Source organism: Nannobrachium achirus (genome assembly GCF_963921795.1).
Source record: "Nannobrachium achirus genome assembly, chromosome: 19".
Classification (NCBI taxonomy): Eukaryota; Metazoa; Chordata; class Actinopteri; order Myctophiformes; family Myctophidae; genus Nannobrachium; species Nannobrachium achirus.
Window position 1 is genome coordinate 11,548,237 of NC_137826.1, and position 16,022 is coordinate 11,564,258.

The 16,022-nt window shown below is 41.0% G+C and overlaps 2 protein-coding genes across 3 annotated transcripts in view; one reads left to right on the forward strand and one right to left on the reverse strand.

The window, feature by feature from the left end:
• ap2b1 (adaptor related protein complex 2 subunit beta 1) overlaps positions 1-3,456 on the reverse strand; it is a 34,264-nt gene extending 30,808 nt beyond the window's left edge. For both annotated transcript variants that reach the window (XM_080749003.1, XM_080749002.1), the window contains exons 1-2: positions 3,317-3,456; positions 818-872 (exon numbers count right to left, since the gene is read on the reverse strand). In XM_080749003.1, the coding sequence (XP_080605129.1) occupies positions 818-854 (37 nt within the window). In that variant the 5' untranslated portion in view covers positions 855-872; positions 3,317-3,456. The remainder of the gene's footprint in view (positions 1-817; positions 873-3,316) is intronic.
• A 3,872-nt stretch (positions 3,457-7,328) lies between these two features.
• On the forward strand, positions 7,329-15,378 carry orai2 (ORAI calcium release-activated calcium modulator 2). The gene is made up of 3 exons (XM_080748515.1): positions 7,329-7,458; positions 8,850-9,088; positions 12,438-15,378. The coding sequence occupies exons 2-3, from the start codon at positions 8,855-8,857 to the stop codon at positions 12,975-12,977; spliced, it is 774 nt and encodes a 257-aa protein (XP_080604641.1). The 5' UTR covers positions 7,329-7,458; positions 8,850-8,854; the 3' UTR covers positions 12,978-15,378.
• Positions 15,379-16,022: the final 644 nt, after the last annotated feature.

Sequence of the window (16,022 nt, forward strand, 5' to 3'; positions counted from 1 at the left end):
GTAGTCACAAGCACTAATGCAGGGGTCTTCGACATTTTCAGGCCAAGGACCCCTTGGTTAAGAGAGATGAAGCAGGAACGCCCACAACCTTGTTTGACAGCACAATTGTCAGGGTATTTTGGATTCATGTCAATTTGTTTTCAGATATTTACCCACTTGAACCGTCAATACTTAATAAACTTGACCTTTCACTCTGTACTTAGTCTGCTCTTTTTCCCCTCTACACCAGAGCTCTTTGCCAAAAATAGCCGATGTACAAGTAGGTCGGCTATTTTTGGCTTAAGTTCTCAGAATATGGATGCTAGGGTTCAAGTGGTTAATATAAAAAAGGAGAAAAAAGGTTTCTTTGCTCAAAGATTTGGAGGAACCCCTGTTGTAACTCTGAGGAACCCCTAGGGGTCCCGGACCCCCTGTTGAAGACCCCTGCTCTAATGCAAGCATTTCATTGGTTAACCACTAATGGCATGTCATTATAGGTGACATTTTCAAGAATAGCAAAAATAGCAGATCTACAAAAGAAGATTCCACCCAACAGTGATGATATACAAAACTGACTGATCAACTGGTAGGTTTGGATGGTTCTATTGTACCTGCTTTTGGCTTTGGCGTGAAATTATCTCTCTCATGGCACTGACTAACAAGTTGCGTGCCAGAAAATGGCAGATCACGACGCTGTGACGTGTAGTCTGTGCTGAGCTGTAGTTCGGATATTTTCGGTGTGTGACACTGGTTTGCAACTGGTGTGTATAATTCTCCCATAATAATATTGTACTAGGTTAGCATGCCAACATTCTGTCCTTCCATCCAAAGTGCTCACCTTTTTTGTTTGTCGTGAAGTATTTGGAGTCAGTCATGACTGTGGACCTTCAAATCTGTTCAATAGAAATGTACATAATTAATACAGTATGGAACACAAACCTTGTGCATTTAAAGGACAACTTTGTTTTTTTTACAACAAGGGTTCATATTATAGATAGTCATTAGAGAGAAGAAAAGATGAGTGTTAAAATGTTTTCATTTTCTTCTTTCTATCGTTTTAGTGATTTTAACCATTTTGATTTGCATTCATGCCCCATGAAAGTGGCTAAATATGTCTTTTTAGACACAATAAGCCCATTCCCAAGATGCACCGCAATCTTTCATGGGCAGATGTGACTTATGGTGGCTAGTGTAAATAGTAACAAAGAAATTACCGTCTTATTGTGTCTAGTAAGACATATTTAGCCACTTGTACACATGCCCCCACCCACTGAAATCAAAATACTAAAATCGCTAAAACAATAGAAAGCAGTAAATGAAAACATTTTAACACCCATATTTTCTTTTCTCTATTTACAATCTAAAATATGAATCCATGTCGTAAAAAACAAAAACAAAGTTGTCCTTTAACAGAAGAACTGAAATTAAACAGTGGACCATGTATATAAAACTGATGATCTTCAACAGACTCAGGGTGGACTAGCATGCACAGCATCCAAAACAAAACAAATCCCAATACAGGGCATCCTGAAGTCTAATATTGCATGAAACCGAGCCATTTGGTCATTCAATATCATGCAGTAAATTTGGTGCATATACAAAATAGCAGGCAGAAGCCGCCCTGTTGAGAGCACTGTGTTAGCTAAAAACGGATTATTTGACAGGCCATGCTCAGGCAAGCACCACCACACCAATCACAATAAAATACAACTTGACCAATTTTGAATTTTCACGATAATTGAGCAGATCAACTGATCAAGTTACACATTTTGACCATGGGTGTTCATCTGGCTTTACTGGATGAATATTAGGTTACTTAAAATGCTATAACTATGCAATTATTATGACATTTAGTTGGTCCAAAAGACAATATAGAACAGAGGTGGGAAATCATGCGTTTCTTTTTGTACTGGTAGATCAGGGGACAAATTAAGAAATCCAGACAAAGACTTCTGTACTGTACTGTACTGAAGATCCTTGCAGTCTTCGAACAGTCAAAGTAGATCACATGCCCGTAAAACGTTGCCTGATCTATAATAGATATGCAGCCAAGAGTTCCAAGACCTAATGCCAACAAGCATGGGACTGACTGCTTGTGGGGAACTTATTACATTTGGATTGTTGTTGTTATTTGTGGTGTTGATGATTATGATCATTATTTATTCAGAGATAAGCCACAGCTATACAGTGAGTATACTATACACACATAAAACATAAGGCCAGACATGCCAAAGAAACAGAAAGAGCATATACAACCAATGAATCAATCCAGAGTTCCATAATCCTTTAAACACCCCCAAAACAGATCCATTATAGCCAACAGAAACCAAAGACCTTCAGCTGACAAAAAGACTCCTCCTCATTTCTATTTCCTACATGCACATTGCTTCTCTTGACATAAAGCAAAAGGGTAGCCTACATTTCAATCAGATAGGACATTTCATTCAAAGTATTGATTAGATCACACCTGCACTATCATATGTACAGCTTTCTATTTGCTCCCATTACTTTTTTTTCTATTATGAAACATTTGAAATTGTGCATTGTACCCGGGATGAATAACCAACAAGCATAGGTCTAAATTACTGTAGTGTAAATAAGGCTGTTGCCATTCTCCCCAAAGGAATGTGTCCATCAATTACCACATTATAACACAAATCACTGTTATCTAAAGACTATTATGATCTTAGCCTTGGATCAAGAAGACTATCATAGACTCATTGTATCGAATCTGACTTTTACTTTCGTATCATAGCAAATGTCTAAATCGCTTATAACTATGATAGTCATAGCAAATGTCAAAATCGCTTAAATATAACTATGATAGTCTTGATCCAAGGCTTATTATGAATGTATGATCTTAGCCGCCCTCAAGGTAGTTTGACAATAATTTTACTATGAAGTATGACTAGGATAGGATAGTAGTAGTAACTGATTTCACAATTCCTGGCTGCCTTGATTGAGTATCCAAGCACTCCATCGCTTGGCAAGCGACGCGGATGTTAGCTGACGCTAGCCTGCGGTAAAAGGCGCCAGGGGTGCATTGACTGAACGGGGGAAGGAAGAACTAAACATGTTAAATGACGCCGATATACACACTCAATCATTGTGGCAACGACACCAACGTTACCCAGCGTTTATCAGCGGGTCGTGCCCAGTGTCCTTTCGGGGTAAATGTCACCCTATGATGCGCTGCTGTCTGTCAAGCAGCGGCCTCCACCTCCTCCTGCCTGTTCAGATGCTGCTCTGCTGCTGGGTTAACGTTAGCCTGTCAGCTAGCACAGCAAATCGCCATTCACTGTGAATGGCCGTGGCGGTCACGGTGGCACATACTTACTTTGTTTATAGTCTCAACGCTAAACTGCCGCAGAAGATGCCGCGAGTGTGCCTTGGTCGACTGGTTTTCTGAGGAAAGTGTTGGTTGGTTGGACGTGACGTTTTGCCGCAAAAAGGAGAGAACTGTAGAAAGATGGAGAACGGGAGAATTCCAAGGTCTACAATGATGGTGCGTTCGGGTTAACCTCGGAAATTCCGTATTACTTCCTAGTTTCTTGTGCAGTTTTCAATGGGGGCCCAATGTGCTACTTTTTCTAGTCACATGTTCAAATACTGGATTCTGATTGGTTTAAAACAGTGGTAAATAGGCCAACAACCTTGAGTTGGCTCATGGACCCCGCCCACCCACTGAGCACGCCGTCTAAAAGTGGTCTAATAGACGTATAGATTTGGAAATTTATTAGTGGTCTAAACTTAGACTAGACGACTAATAGACTTCTAATAGTCGTCTAAATGTAGACGGTCTACATTTAGACGACTATTAGAAGTCTATTAGTCGTCTAGTCTAAGTTTAGACCACTAATAAATTTCCAAATCTATACGTCTATTAGACCACTTTTAGACGGCGTGCTCAGTGGGCACTGAAACAATTTGATTGTAACTAAAGATCCTTGCAAGTTACAACTGTGTTGTTGTCTTTCATTTATATGGAAAAAGTGGTAGAAAAGCAATTTACCATTCAAGGTTTGTTTACCATTGTTTGCAACCCTGAAACAGTGGTAAATCAGCCAACAACCCACTCCCTCTCATGGTAAATGGCTTACTTTTACGTAATTGAATGCTTTATTTGGTGTCACCTGTAGACATTGCCATATAGCCTAAGTTGAGGAGCTCTTAAACACCGGCAGTAATAAAGTAGCCAGTAGGTTAATGTTACGGACGGTTACCCGATAGATAGATAACATTACTTAATTAAGTTATGAACTTAAATTTTCCTGCCCAATTCCTAACGTTATTAAATCGCAGGCGTTGTGTTGATGAATGATGTAAAAAAAAACTTCACTTACTGACTTCTGTTCTGGAATGTCGGACTCTGTAGTTTCTGATTTACCAGGGCAACATAAACGCACCATGTATAGAAAGAGGCGAGGTCCTGCCCTGTTAACTTGTTTTGATTGGGTGAGTCACAGTGTGGCGACTGCCGCTTGCCCAAGGAAGGTCTAGGCGCTTGCCATGGATGTGGGCAAATCTGGGCATGGATGATGTGGTGGGTACCCACCTCTGCCCTGGATGTAATGTATTGTTATTACCAGTGGTGTAAAAAATAATCGATTGATTGTCACTCAAAAGAGAAATTAGACATTCGCCAGGACCTAAACTAGTGAAAATATAGACAAGCTCATAACGCGTTGCTTCGCGCCTTGTTGAGAGCAGCTTGTTTGTGTTTGTAAAATATATAAAATTCTTTATATTTCTAAAAATAAAATGATATATTTCAAAAGGTTTTACATCTCGTGACCCATACAAAATGTATCTCTGTGACCCACAAATGGGTCGCGATCCAGTCTTTGGTAAACAGTGGTACATACATTGGTTCCTGTGTAAATAAGCCGAAAAGCATACTAGGATCTCCTTATAGTTGACCTTGTTGTAACATTGATTTGTACTGTCATGAAACATTGTCATTTTTTCCTATGCAACTAATACTTTCTTCAATCAATAAATCTTCCAATTGTCACTTCACTGTCATCTGGGGACCCCCAAAAAATAGGGGTCCCGACCCACAGGTTGAGAACCACTGCCCTTTGGGAAAATGGAACAAATTAAATACAATGATATTTTATTAAAAAGAAATGAAAAAAGTTATTGAAAAAACACGGCCTGCTCACGTATTAGGAGGGTAATATGAGTCACCAGAAAAAAATAATGGGTGTTTTTAATGAATCTATCATGGTTAAAATGAAGTTTGAAGTTACAATGGGTGTGTGTGGGGAGAGGCCCTGAGCCTGGAGGGCCAGATAACAATTACCTCAAATATCTAAATATTGAATGAAGCAAATTAAAAACTGTTCAGGGTGTTCATAAAAGCCTGATTAGACGATAACATTTGCAAAGTTTTTTTGAAAGTGGAATATCCCTTTAAGTAGGCCTTTTAATACAGTCAGAGGTTCCATCCAGAAATATGTTAAAGTCTGGCAACCATTTGTATATTATTTTGAGGCTGTGTCTTGCCATTAATGCAATATGGCCATCCTCCACGGCTCCACCCATTTTGATCATAGTTGGTAAGGGACTCTCCTCATGATTTACATTTGTGTAAACAGTTAAAGTAGGTTACTGAAACCACAAGTCACATGCTAGCTAGCTGACACTTACTCTCTCATAGTTGCTTCTTGTCAAACATAACATTGTCCACATTCTCTAGCTGGTTGGGGCCTGCGCCTGTTCAAGGCAGGACAAGTGCACATTGCTTGCCACTAGTACTAGAAGGCTGTGGTACTAGAAGGCTGTGATACAGTAGTAGGTCTACTAGACAGCTCCTACAGGTAGGTGGGATTTTGTGTAAAATTGTATCAATTAGTCTTTAGGCCTAGCAGCCTGTTGCGTTATGTACAAGGCTTGTCCCACATCCCACATCGGTCTTATTGCATGCTCACACATATCTTGTTTAGGTGTCTTGTTGTCTGTGTGTGCTTATTTTTATTTATTTTGTTCAGCCTAACCCAGGCTGTGAATTAAATAAAGGTTGATTGATATATTTTACAGAACTGGTTTATCATTGGTTGCTCTAATGTTTCCCATTGTCCACTTCATAGTTAAAGTCAATATTCACCTGAGAGCAATTCAAGAATGTAGGCTGTGTATGCTTGGTTCAGCCATTTTGCATGTAATGACTTGCATGCAAAAAACACCCAGATGTTTTGGGGATAGGACTGGGCCTATTCAACTGTTCAAAATAATGGCAATAGCCTAGTTCCAGACCCTGAATCGCTAGCCACACCCCTTTATTTTTTTTGTTATGGCTGAGTGTCAGGCTAAAGCAATTTCCCATTATTTTGAACAAATTGCAAATGCTTTGTCACGTTCATGCAAATAATGGAGAATATCTTCTGTTTCCCAGCCTACATAATCAATTGCTAATCTTTTGCATGTTATGATGCATATGTGGCTAGGCAATAAATTGATGAGGTGGCTCTATTTACTTGTGGTCTGTATATTTACACATCGGGGTGAGTATTTGGGTAAGAATTCAATGCATTTCTTCATAAAGAATTTAGGTAGATTTACTGTATTTCTTTCAGGGAGCCAAACAGAACAGAAGAACCAGACAGTCCATAGAGGTAATGGTACAATCCAGCAGATGGTGGTAATGCAACACTTATGGATGGCACCACATAAAGCCAAATTTATGCTCCGTCGCACGACGGTGTCGCGCGTCGATAATAGCAAACCTACAAGCTCACAGCGTGTTTCATCCACCATAGAGCGTCGCGATGCGATCCACTGTGAGCTTGTAGATCTGCTATTTAAACAAATAGGTCTATATAAATTTGAAAACTTGTGAAATGGGTAATTCTGTATAATGACTACTTTCTACTTTTGTACTAATTAAATTACATTTTGATACCAACCATTTTGTACTTTTACTCAAGTAAATGCTGAATTCCGGTCTTTTTGTAAGTTTTTCTAGAGTATTTCTACATTGATTGATTGATTGAAGACTTTATTAGAAGTTTGCATAGGAAAAGGTACAGTTTCATGACGGTACAGTTCACTGGTACAAGGTCTACTAAAAGGAGATCCATGAAAAGACTAAGCTTATTTCCACAGGAAACCATTTAAGTATCTCATATAACATTGAATGACAGACGAATAGAACACAGTACTATGCAGTAGATATGTAAAGAAAAAAAATGATATAACAAAAAAAGAAAACAGTAAGTCTAAACAAACATATACATTATATTACATATATACATGCACTCTGCAGTATATTGATACTTACTTGAGTAAAGAAATGTGAGTACTCTTTCCCACCACTGAAGACGAGGCGCGTAAGGCGGAAGTTGATGAACACAAACAGTGCAGTCGTGTTCTTGCCTTCTTGCGTGGCTTTGGCTTCTTCTGTCTGTGCCTTTAATAATTATTGAATCATTTCAATTAATTCGTATGCAATTCAACGGGGTGTTTTCTGCAGTCGAGGTAAGATCATGTAACATGTAGCGTCTGAATAGATAACATCGTGACACACAAACCTCAGGCGAAGCAATTACGCCACCGTGTTAATTAGTTTAATAAGTCAGAGTCTGTCTGTAAACAGCTGGAAGGGAGGACGTCTTATTTGTTTATGTCACTTGTTCGCGTGCGAATGATGCTATCTATAGTTATAGTATAGCGGTGATGATTTTGGAACCAATTACGTTACAGAACTTGCGTTCACGCTAATGGTAGCTTCATAATAACTCAGCCGGGCTCCCGCCGATAAGTTAATTCATCATGTAAGACGCGGTAATAATGACGAGCTGTCGGGGAAATGCCAGCGAGACTGTAGTCTGTACCGGTGTTGCACCGAAGTTGGTGACCCATTTAATTCCCTTGACGACAGAGGGTGCTGCTGACTGTTACTGCATAGGGGCACATTCGTTCGTTGCTATGTTGCTATTTTTATTTATTTTATTTCTCCCGATCACGAGAAGTAAGGCCTGGAGAAAATACAGCATCTAAATATTACACAACACATCCCACGCATTTCCAGGGGGTGATTTGCCTTTGTGAAATTGTGGCCCATTTGCTTTAATTGCAAAACAGTGACCTCTGGCGTCACTTAATTCGATAAGACGCAAATACCGGTGTTCCTTCGTGCAAGCAGGACTTTACCAAACACGACTCTCATTTATTTCTGTTAGTAAGATGACTACCGACTAGAAGCTTGTAGTCCTAATGACTTGTTGGCAAGCTAAATTTATACTGACCAGCGTTGGCAGTAGACCAGCAGTTTTCACTTCCATATGTGTTTCTGTCTAGTCTTTCTATTAGGCTAATGCAGTCTGTGGTGACATAAGCTATTGGCTGAGCACTGGGTTCTGTTTTAATAGTCACACGATATGTAGTAGACTAGCCTGATTGATGCTCTGACACGGCTGCTGTCCCACAAACCTGGAGCTAAGTCAGATTTTATTATTTTATTTTATTATGGGATACGATTATCTTTTAAAGTTACCAAAATAACATTTAAATTTAATAATAATAATACTGAACAACATTGTGATAAAAGCTTTGTTATACAGTCACATTGGTGTACGATCTGCAAGCTCTCTATGAGCTTGTATCGGCTATTTTCAATGTATATTAGGTTAAAGTGGTAAAATTATCTACGCTATATTAACTCATGTTGTTGGGAAGTGGGGACTCCCTGGAACTCCCTCTCAAGGACACCACTGTGAGAACCACTGGCTGGTGGGACTAGCCTGGTTCCAGACCCTGAATCACTAGCCACACCCCTTTAAAAAAATGCAATTCAGGCTGAGTGTCAGGCTGGGACAAAACCTTTACTGAATCTCCTGTTAAATCCCACCCTGTCTTGCCCACACTAGTCTCCATGTCCAGTGAGCTAAATGTGCCCATGGGCTCGCCGGCCCCCGGAGGAGGCTCAGAGAGGATGCAGGATGGCGGCGGGATGGACTACCGGGATTGGGTCCGTCGTAGCTACTTGGAGCTGGTCAGCTCCAACCACCACTCTGTCCAGGCCCTGTCCTGGAGGAAGCTCTACCTGAGCAGAGCCAAGCTCAAGGCCTCCAGCAGGACGTCAGCTCTCCTCTCCGGCTTTGCAATGGTGGGTCACACATTATGTTACTGTGGGTGCCTTCAGCGTGAGACCTAGGGAGATTTGGGGCGTTGTGACTGCAGAAATCAAATGTTCAAGGTTCAACGTGGTCTTTATTGTTACATCTTGGCACATGGAACATATTTTTGTTTGGCTTCTTCAGACATTCAGCTTAATTGTGGGCTCGCCTGAAAGGCGAGAACACTATGTTATCTTCATTATGTATTTACCGAGTTCTATTGCAGACAGTACAAAGGCAGGGCCCTTAGCCAATGAGGTGAAATTGAGGTGCGGAAAAACATCTGGGAGTGGTGTTAGCTGGAGTATTGGCTGAGCTTCACATGACAGTTGGCACGCTGCAGAATATAGTCATGAGCGAGCCCACACTGTTTCGTAGGAACAGTATTTCTAGTCTAGTTAATAATGGTAACTATAAAGATGCAATTGCAGGAAATTGCAAGTGTGGTTGCCGTGACGTGAGTCACGAGGAAGCTGCTGGGAAATGAATTCCGTCTTACCGTTTATTTTATATATTGTGATGTCAAGTGAAACATGACCAAAACCTTCACTTTTCTGTTTTGCAGCCGCCCAACACGGATTACATTATTCAGAAAGTTTACAAAACACAGGTTCACTTTACTGGACAAAAGATTCTCAGACAGAATACAATAGTGTGTTGCCTACAGCATCCACACTAATTAAAGAAAACGATAAGACAGTAGGCTAATAATAATAATGGATTAAAACATATATATCAACGTGTATACAACATGCTCAGGTGGGCAAGGGGGGGCAACATGTACATTTTATACAGTGACGGCAACGGCTGAGACAACTGAGCTACACAACGTTTTCACACAATAATGGAATGAAGTGAAGTGATGTAACAGGATTAATTTGACCTGAGTAGGTTGTGTAATTACCTATTAGTCAAGTTATTTTAGTCACATTAGAATATGCCATGCCAATAATCTTTTAGTCACATTCGAATCTGCCATGCCTATAATCTTTTTAGTCACATTAGAATCTGCCATGCCAATAATCTTTACTTGACTGGAAAGTAAAAAGTCCAGATTGAATTATCTACTGATCTTTGGAAACTGAGATTCACTGGTAATACTAGTTCTGTATTTACACTATAGCCACTTAGGAAAAAGAATTGCCTGGAGTAAGTCGGTTACTAAATAATTTGTCTGAGCTGGTTTACTAAATAATTTGTCTGAGCTGGTTTAGGCAAAAACACAAATTTCCTAAAAAGGAAAAAAAAGGAAAAGCCATTCACAGCCATGGAAAAAGTATCCAGCATGTTGTATGTTTGATGTTGAGATCTTCCCTCAATCCACGTCATATTACTAGAATAGGTTAATTAGGTCATAACCTTTTAGTCATGGCAAAGTCAGGGCATGTTACATTGGATCATGGGATGCACTCTGGCATGTAGATATTTGGAGGTAATGTTTTGGCCATTATTTTGTCCACGAGTTGGCCTTTCAGCATCTACAATGTATTATATTAAGAAGAGACAATGGAGTGCTGTGTTTAACTCTCCTAAACGCATGAGTAATGCTCTGTTTACTCATGCTTTGTTCATGCTTGTCTCGTAAAAACAGTGCTCACAAGCAGCAGGACCGGTGCTTGCAAGGCTTGAAAATAAATGTATTGCTTCGTAGCACTCAGTATTTCCAACTCATTGAACTCAAAAAGTGAGAGAATTGTTAGTACCGATGCTTCCAACTCTGAAAGTTAGGAGCACCAGCAACACTTTGGGATCACCCACCAAAATGTAAGGAGCACCAACAATATGATATATTTTGTATTTATTTATTTATATATTATATACTTTAGTGTGTGAAATGACTGAGGGCTTGCAATTTGAAATGACTGAAGGCTGTGACCACACTGTGCCAAGTGATGAGTTACACCGGATATATATTTTCCTGAGGACGTAATTGAAGACCCCTGCAGGTGTAACTGTTCATGCACTGTACAGTAAGTGTAAATGACTTCTAAAGTCATAATTGACGACGCTTGCTGACTTACTGTTGTGTAGACTGTGCACAGATCGGCCGGCCGAGTGGTGTAACTTCATAAGTCAATGAGTGAGTGAGTGAGTCAGCCAGCCAGACAGACAGTCAAGTCCACAGATATAAAAAGCTAGATACCTCATTCGCCTCTCCAGTTCATTGGAGCGACGTGCAACAGTTAGTCCGGACATCCTGGAAAAACCAAGGGATCGCTGCCAGTCAAAGTGACTTCTGGCCAATCACAGCGTGTCTTTTCCGGTACTTATCAATCCATCCATTTCCTGATGTTGCACGGCTCAGCTGTTCTTACAGGCTGCGTACGTAAAGACCCGCCCCCACCTGCGAAGCGATGCACACGGATTCCTTTGGTCAACCGATGCATATGCACCAGAGCCGAAGGAGGCGTCTACCTTTCTATGTCTATGGTCAAGTCAGTTGGCAACATTTGCATTTATAGGACTGGGCCCACTGTTGTGGTCCAGCCAAAATCAAATTACAGGATGTCATTGAAATAGGTTTTATGTATTGTAATACATCTGCAATTTAGACAAGGATAACGGCAGTGAGTGGAGTTTATTATTCCTGGGCATAATACAATTTCTTGTTGAAACCATGTTTAGCTTGGAGTAAATTAGTGAGAAACTGGACTGGACATTGGCAGGGAAGTCTGTTCCCTCACTCCCAGATTGATATAAATAGCATAATAGTCCTTGGCAGGAAGTACATGTTGACATAAATGCTCTAACAGTATGCCTCCCACGACTCTTGAGTCTTTAGTATGGTTGTCTCGTTTAGTGTGGCAGAGGCAGACGCCGGCTGAAACAATATTCAATTCCCGATGTTTTTAGGGGTGGATATTGGCAAGAATCTCGCGATGCAATACGTATCACGATACTTGGGTCACGATGCAATAGTATCACGATATATTGCGAGTCTTTGCGATACGATACTATTGCGATATATCAGCTTTAAAAGCTGAAGGCGCTGCTCTAATTATGTTGTTTTCGTCGTTCGCAGCCATTTTCTCGAGAGACCTCACTCACTGAACGTGGGAAGGGGAAGTAGCTTCTATAGTACAGCGACATCTAGAGGCAGCGGAGTGTCAGGACCGGAGTTCTACCACTGGTCCCTAAGCATGGGAACATATTTTATTTTCCTCAAAGTATTGCGAAACTATGGCCTAAAGTATCGATACAGTATTGTCAAATAAACTATCGCGATGTATTGCCATATCGATTATATTGCCCACCCCTAGTTTTCGCACCCTTGAGTTAAATGAACACTCGTGCACGAACCACAGTGCTGATGTGGGTTGGTCTGATGTCCGTTTCCAGGTGGCCATGGTGGAGGTCCAGCTGGAGATGGACTACAACTACCCACGCGTGCTCCTCATCGCCTTCAGCGTGTGCACCACGGTGCTGGTGGCCGTGCACCTCTTTGCCCTGCTGATCAGCACCTGCATCCTGCCCAACGTGGAGGCCGTCAGCAACATCCACAACCTCAACTCGGTCAGCGAGTCCCCGCACGAGCGCATGCACCACTACATCGAGCTGGCCTGGGGCTTCTCCACCGCGCTGGGCATCCTGCTGTTCCTGGCCGAGGTGGTGCTCCTCTGCTGGATCAAGTTCCTGCCCGTGGACTCAGGCAAGCAGCCGAGGCCGACCGCCGCGCCGCAGCACAGCGGCTGGCAGGCGGCGCTGGCCTCCACCATCATCATGGTGCCGGTAGGCGTGATCTTCGTGGTGTTCACCATCCACTTCTACCGCTCGCTGGTGCGCCACAAGACGGACCGCCACCACCAGGAGATCGAGGAGCTGCACAAGATCAAGGTGCAGCTGGACGGTCAGGAGAGAGGCCTCATACACCAAGTATGACCCTTATGCGACCCTGCTGACCAACTGGTTTTGTATCCCATGTTTTTTCAAGCCATCTCTCCTTTTCTAAGATCAGTTCCTGTCATTGTTAATGCCTTCCTTGGACTCTCTGATGCTCCGGAGATCGTCATGTTACAGCAAGAGGGCCAATAAGCTGGAAAATACTTACTTATTTATTGAGGTCAGAAAAGAATGTATGATTCTTTGGACTGTGTTTTATGTCGTTTAGGCTTAGGATTTATGTTTGTTAATTGATGTTATGCTAGACGGATAGTTTAAAAAGGATGATGGCAGGTTTACACAATGAGTATTATTGTTTTCCAGGTGTGCATTTTGCACTGAGGAAGTGGTGAAGGCCTGAGCGAGACTGTTAAAACCACACTGTCTGGGCTTGGCCCTCTTCATGTCTTAATGACAAGCCAAAATGTGCTTATGGATTGTGAGCTTGCCAGACTCTTTAAGTTTACGCAATCAGTGAGGAGCACTTTATCCTTGTTTTTTGTCTTGAGAGAGAGGGTTGGAGAGAAAAAAAAATCTATGTAGCATTTTTATACTCATCCCACAGGAGCCTTAAACTATTTTTATTTATAATGTTTGCCTTCTTGAAACAGTTTGCGTCAAATACTGTGCTCATGCCTCTGTTGGGGGACTGTTGGGAGATATTTTCAAAGGCCGTTCTTTTACTGTGTATACAGTATGTTCCAAGTTTGTACCAGTGGTTTAACAAGTCATTACAGGTCCAGATCATACTGCAGCTGCCATGCAATGTGCAAAGGTGACTTTCAGTTTGTTAGGGTTTACGTTTTTTGTTAATTTCACAAAAAAAAAAAAACAATACACCAAACTTCGTAGCATGAGGTGGATTGTCCATTCTTTATGATATGCAATGTGGTTGATATCACATATAGACAAATCCACAGAGTGGCAATCATAACTGCGGTGTCAGCAGCAACTGCTTTGCACCGTGAGACCACAAACTACACGGCTGCGCTCCATGGATTTGTCTATAGATAGCCAGCCCATTGGGGGATTGTTTGTGTCCTTGTTGCTGCACTATTGACTCTTACTGGGTCGCCTGTTCAGGCTCAGCAGGTAAGGGAGATGGCACAACAAATGCCTGACCCTGGTGAAAAGAAGCAGCTTGACTCAGCTCACGATTTTCAATATACTTGAAAAACCTTTACAGTTTTGTGCTGTGTATGATCTGCGAGTACTTTTCATCCATCTGTGGTGGATACTCTTCATCCCAGTCCACCAAATCATCATCAGTAAGCACTACAATGTGACACTCCCTTTCTCCACTCTGGACACTAGCCACCATCAGAGGTAGAACCTTATCTTCAAGATAAAACTCAAATTGCTGACGTGCACCATCATTAGACAGTTCATCATTAGACAGTTCATGCTTCAGGGCACTTGATGGTGCCGTAGTCAAACGAGATGCACAGATGGTTCCATGCCTACCTGTGTGACTTTCTCTATGCCTATCTGTGTGACTATCTCTCCATGGCGGGGGCGGGGGGGGGCAAGAACATGGAAAATGGTCAATAATCTGTGACAAACTGTTACCTTTGCACTTACACAACTTAAAAAAAGACATGTAGCAAGAAAGCTTGCTACATATTTATCTTGAATGTGCAGAGCAAAAATAACAGGTCTTCAGTGGTGAGGTTTTGAGTAACTACGAGTGGACTTTCCTCTTTTACTTCACGGGAACTGCCGGTGGAAACAGATAAATATTCTGCCTTTTCTTTTTACAGTGAAATTTGGTAGCAAAAACAATTTTGTCATTTTGACATTATGTATGAATATCTTGTTTTGACCTCTTCCAATGGAAACAATAAAATGGGTCAGGACAGGTGACCCAATCAAGGCCACCCGAGTTAAGCATTTTACAGCCAGCATAGCTGATGTTAGGTGGTGAGAGATCTTTATTGATCCTACAAGGGGAATTCAGTTGTTATGGCAGTACAACAATATGAAATACAGAACAAAGAGATAAAAACTGGTAGTAAAGTACATGGATTAGCAGTACAAAAAAAGAAATTGAGGCGATTTGTTGTCGCTGCTTGGCCCTCCAGACTGGGACTTGCATTCAAACTAACAGGTATAAATGTAAATGAGTGGCAATCTATTTCCAGCTGTGGCTATATGAAGAGTCAATCCGCAGTCTGCAGTATGCTATGAGATCATACATAGAATTGTATAGCTCTGTATATATAATCGGTTTATATTTCAGCAGATAACTTTGAAAGGTGATTATTCTCTCATCAGCAGAAAGGAACAAACTATTGTAATTGCAGTAAAATGTAGTTTTCACTCTCAAACCACTGCCAAAATGTTTCATCTTTCTCTTAATGTTTATGCGCTGTAGTCAATGAAAAGTGATTATAATATTCAATTCCAATAGCATGTTAGTCTTATTCTAAATATGTTTACTGTGACATTGTTACATAAAAAATACTGTGCTGCTTGGTCAAATGACGAGGTTGAATTGGAAGTAACTTAACACACGTACAATAACCCCTTGCTATGCTGGGTTTTGGTTTATAGCGACATAACATTTTCAGTTGCAATTGTGTGTGTGAAGCTTTTTTGCTAGTTGCTAGCCACCATGTTATAAAAGCAATAATGCATGAGAGGCCATGGTATATTGTGATTTGGGATCTGGATTAACAGATTATAATAGTTTTGACCGGTTAATATCAGTTTGATAGTATTATGGATCAGGACATTAACAAGCTGTGCATTTGAAAACAATGTATTTTTGCAGAATAGTCATGTTTTGCAATACCAAAATGTGAAACTATTTTAGCTTTGCATCGATCAAACATCAAAAGTTTGATGCCTGAGGCAAATGTGTTACAATGTACAATGACACTCAATATGGCAGATCTATAGTACATTGAGACCAACCTCTTCAGCACGTTAAGGAATTCATTTCTTTGAAAATTCAACTACATCTAGCGATCTTTGACAATTGGGTTCCTGTAGCAGTTTGAAGACCACAAAGGCAGTTCTGGTGGGTGGGTGTTTGAGTGAGTC

Coding starts and splice junctions, on each gene's coding strand:
- orai2 (XM_080748515.1), top strand. CDS start 8,855: ATGTCCAGTGAGCTAAATGTGCCCATGGGCTCGCCGGCCCCCGGAGGA. Junction 9,089..12,437: donor TCCTCTCCGGCTTTGCAATG/GTGGGTCACACA, acceptor GTCCGTTTCCAG/GTGGCCATGGTGGAGGTCCA.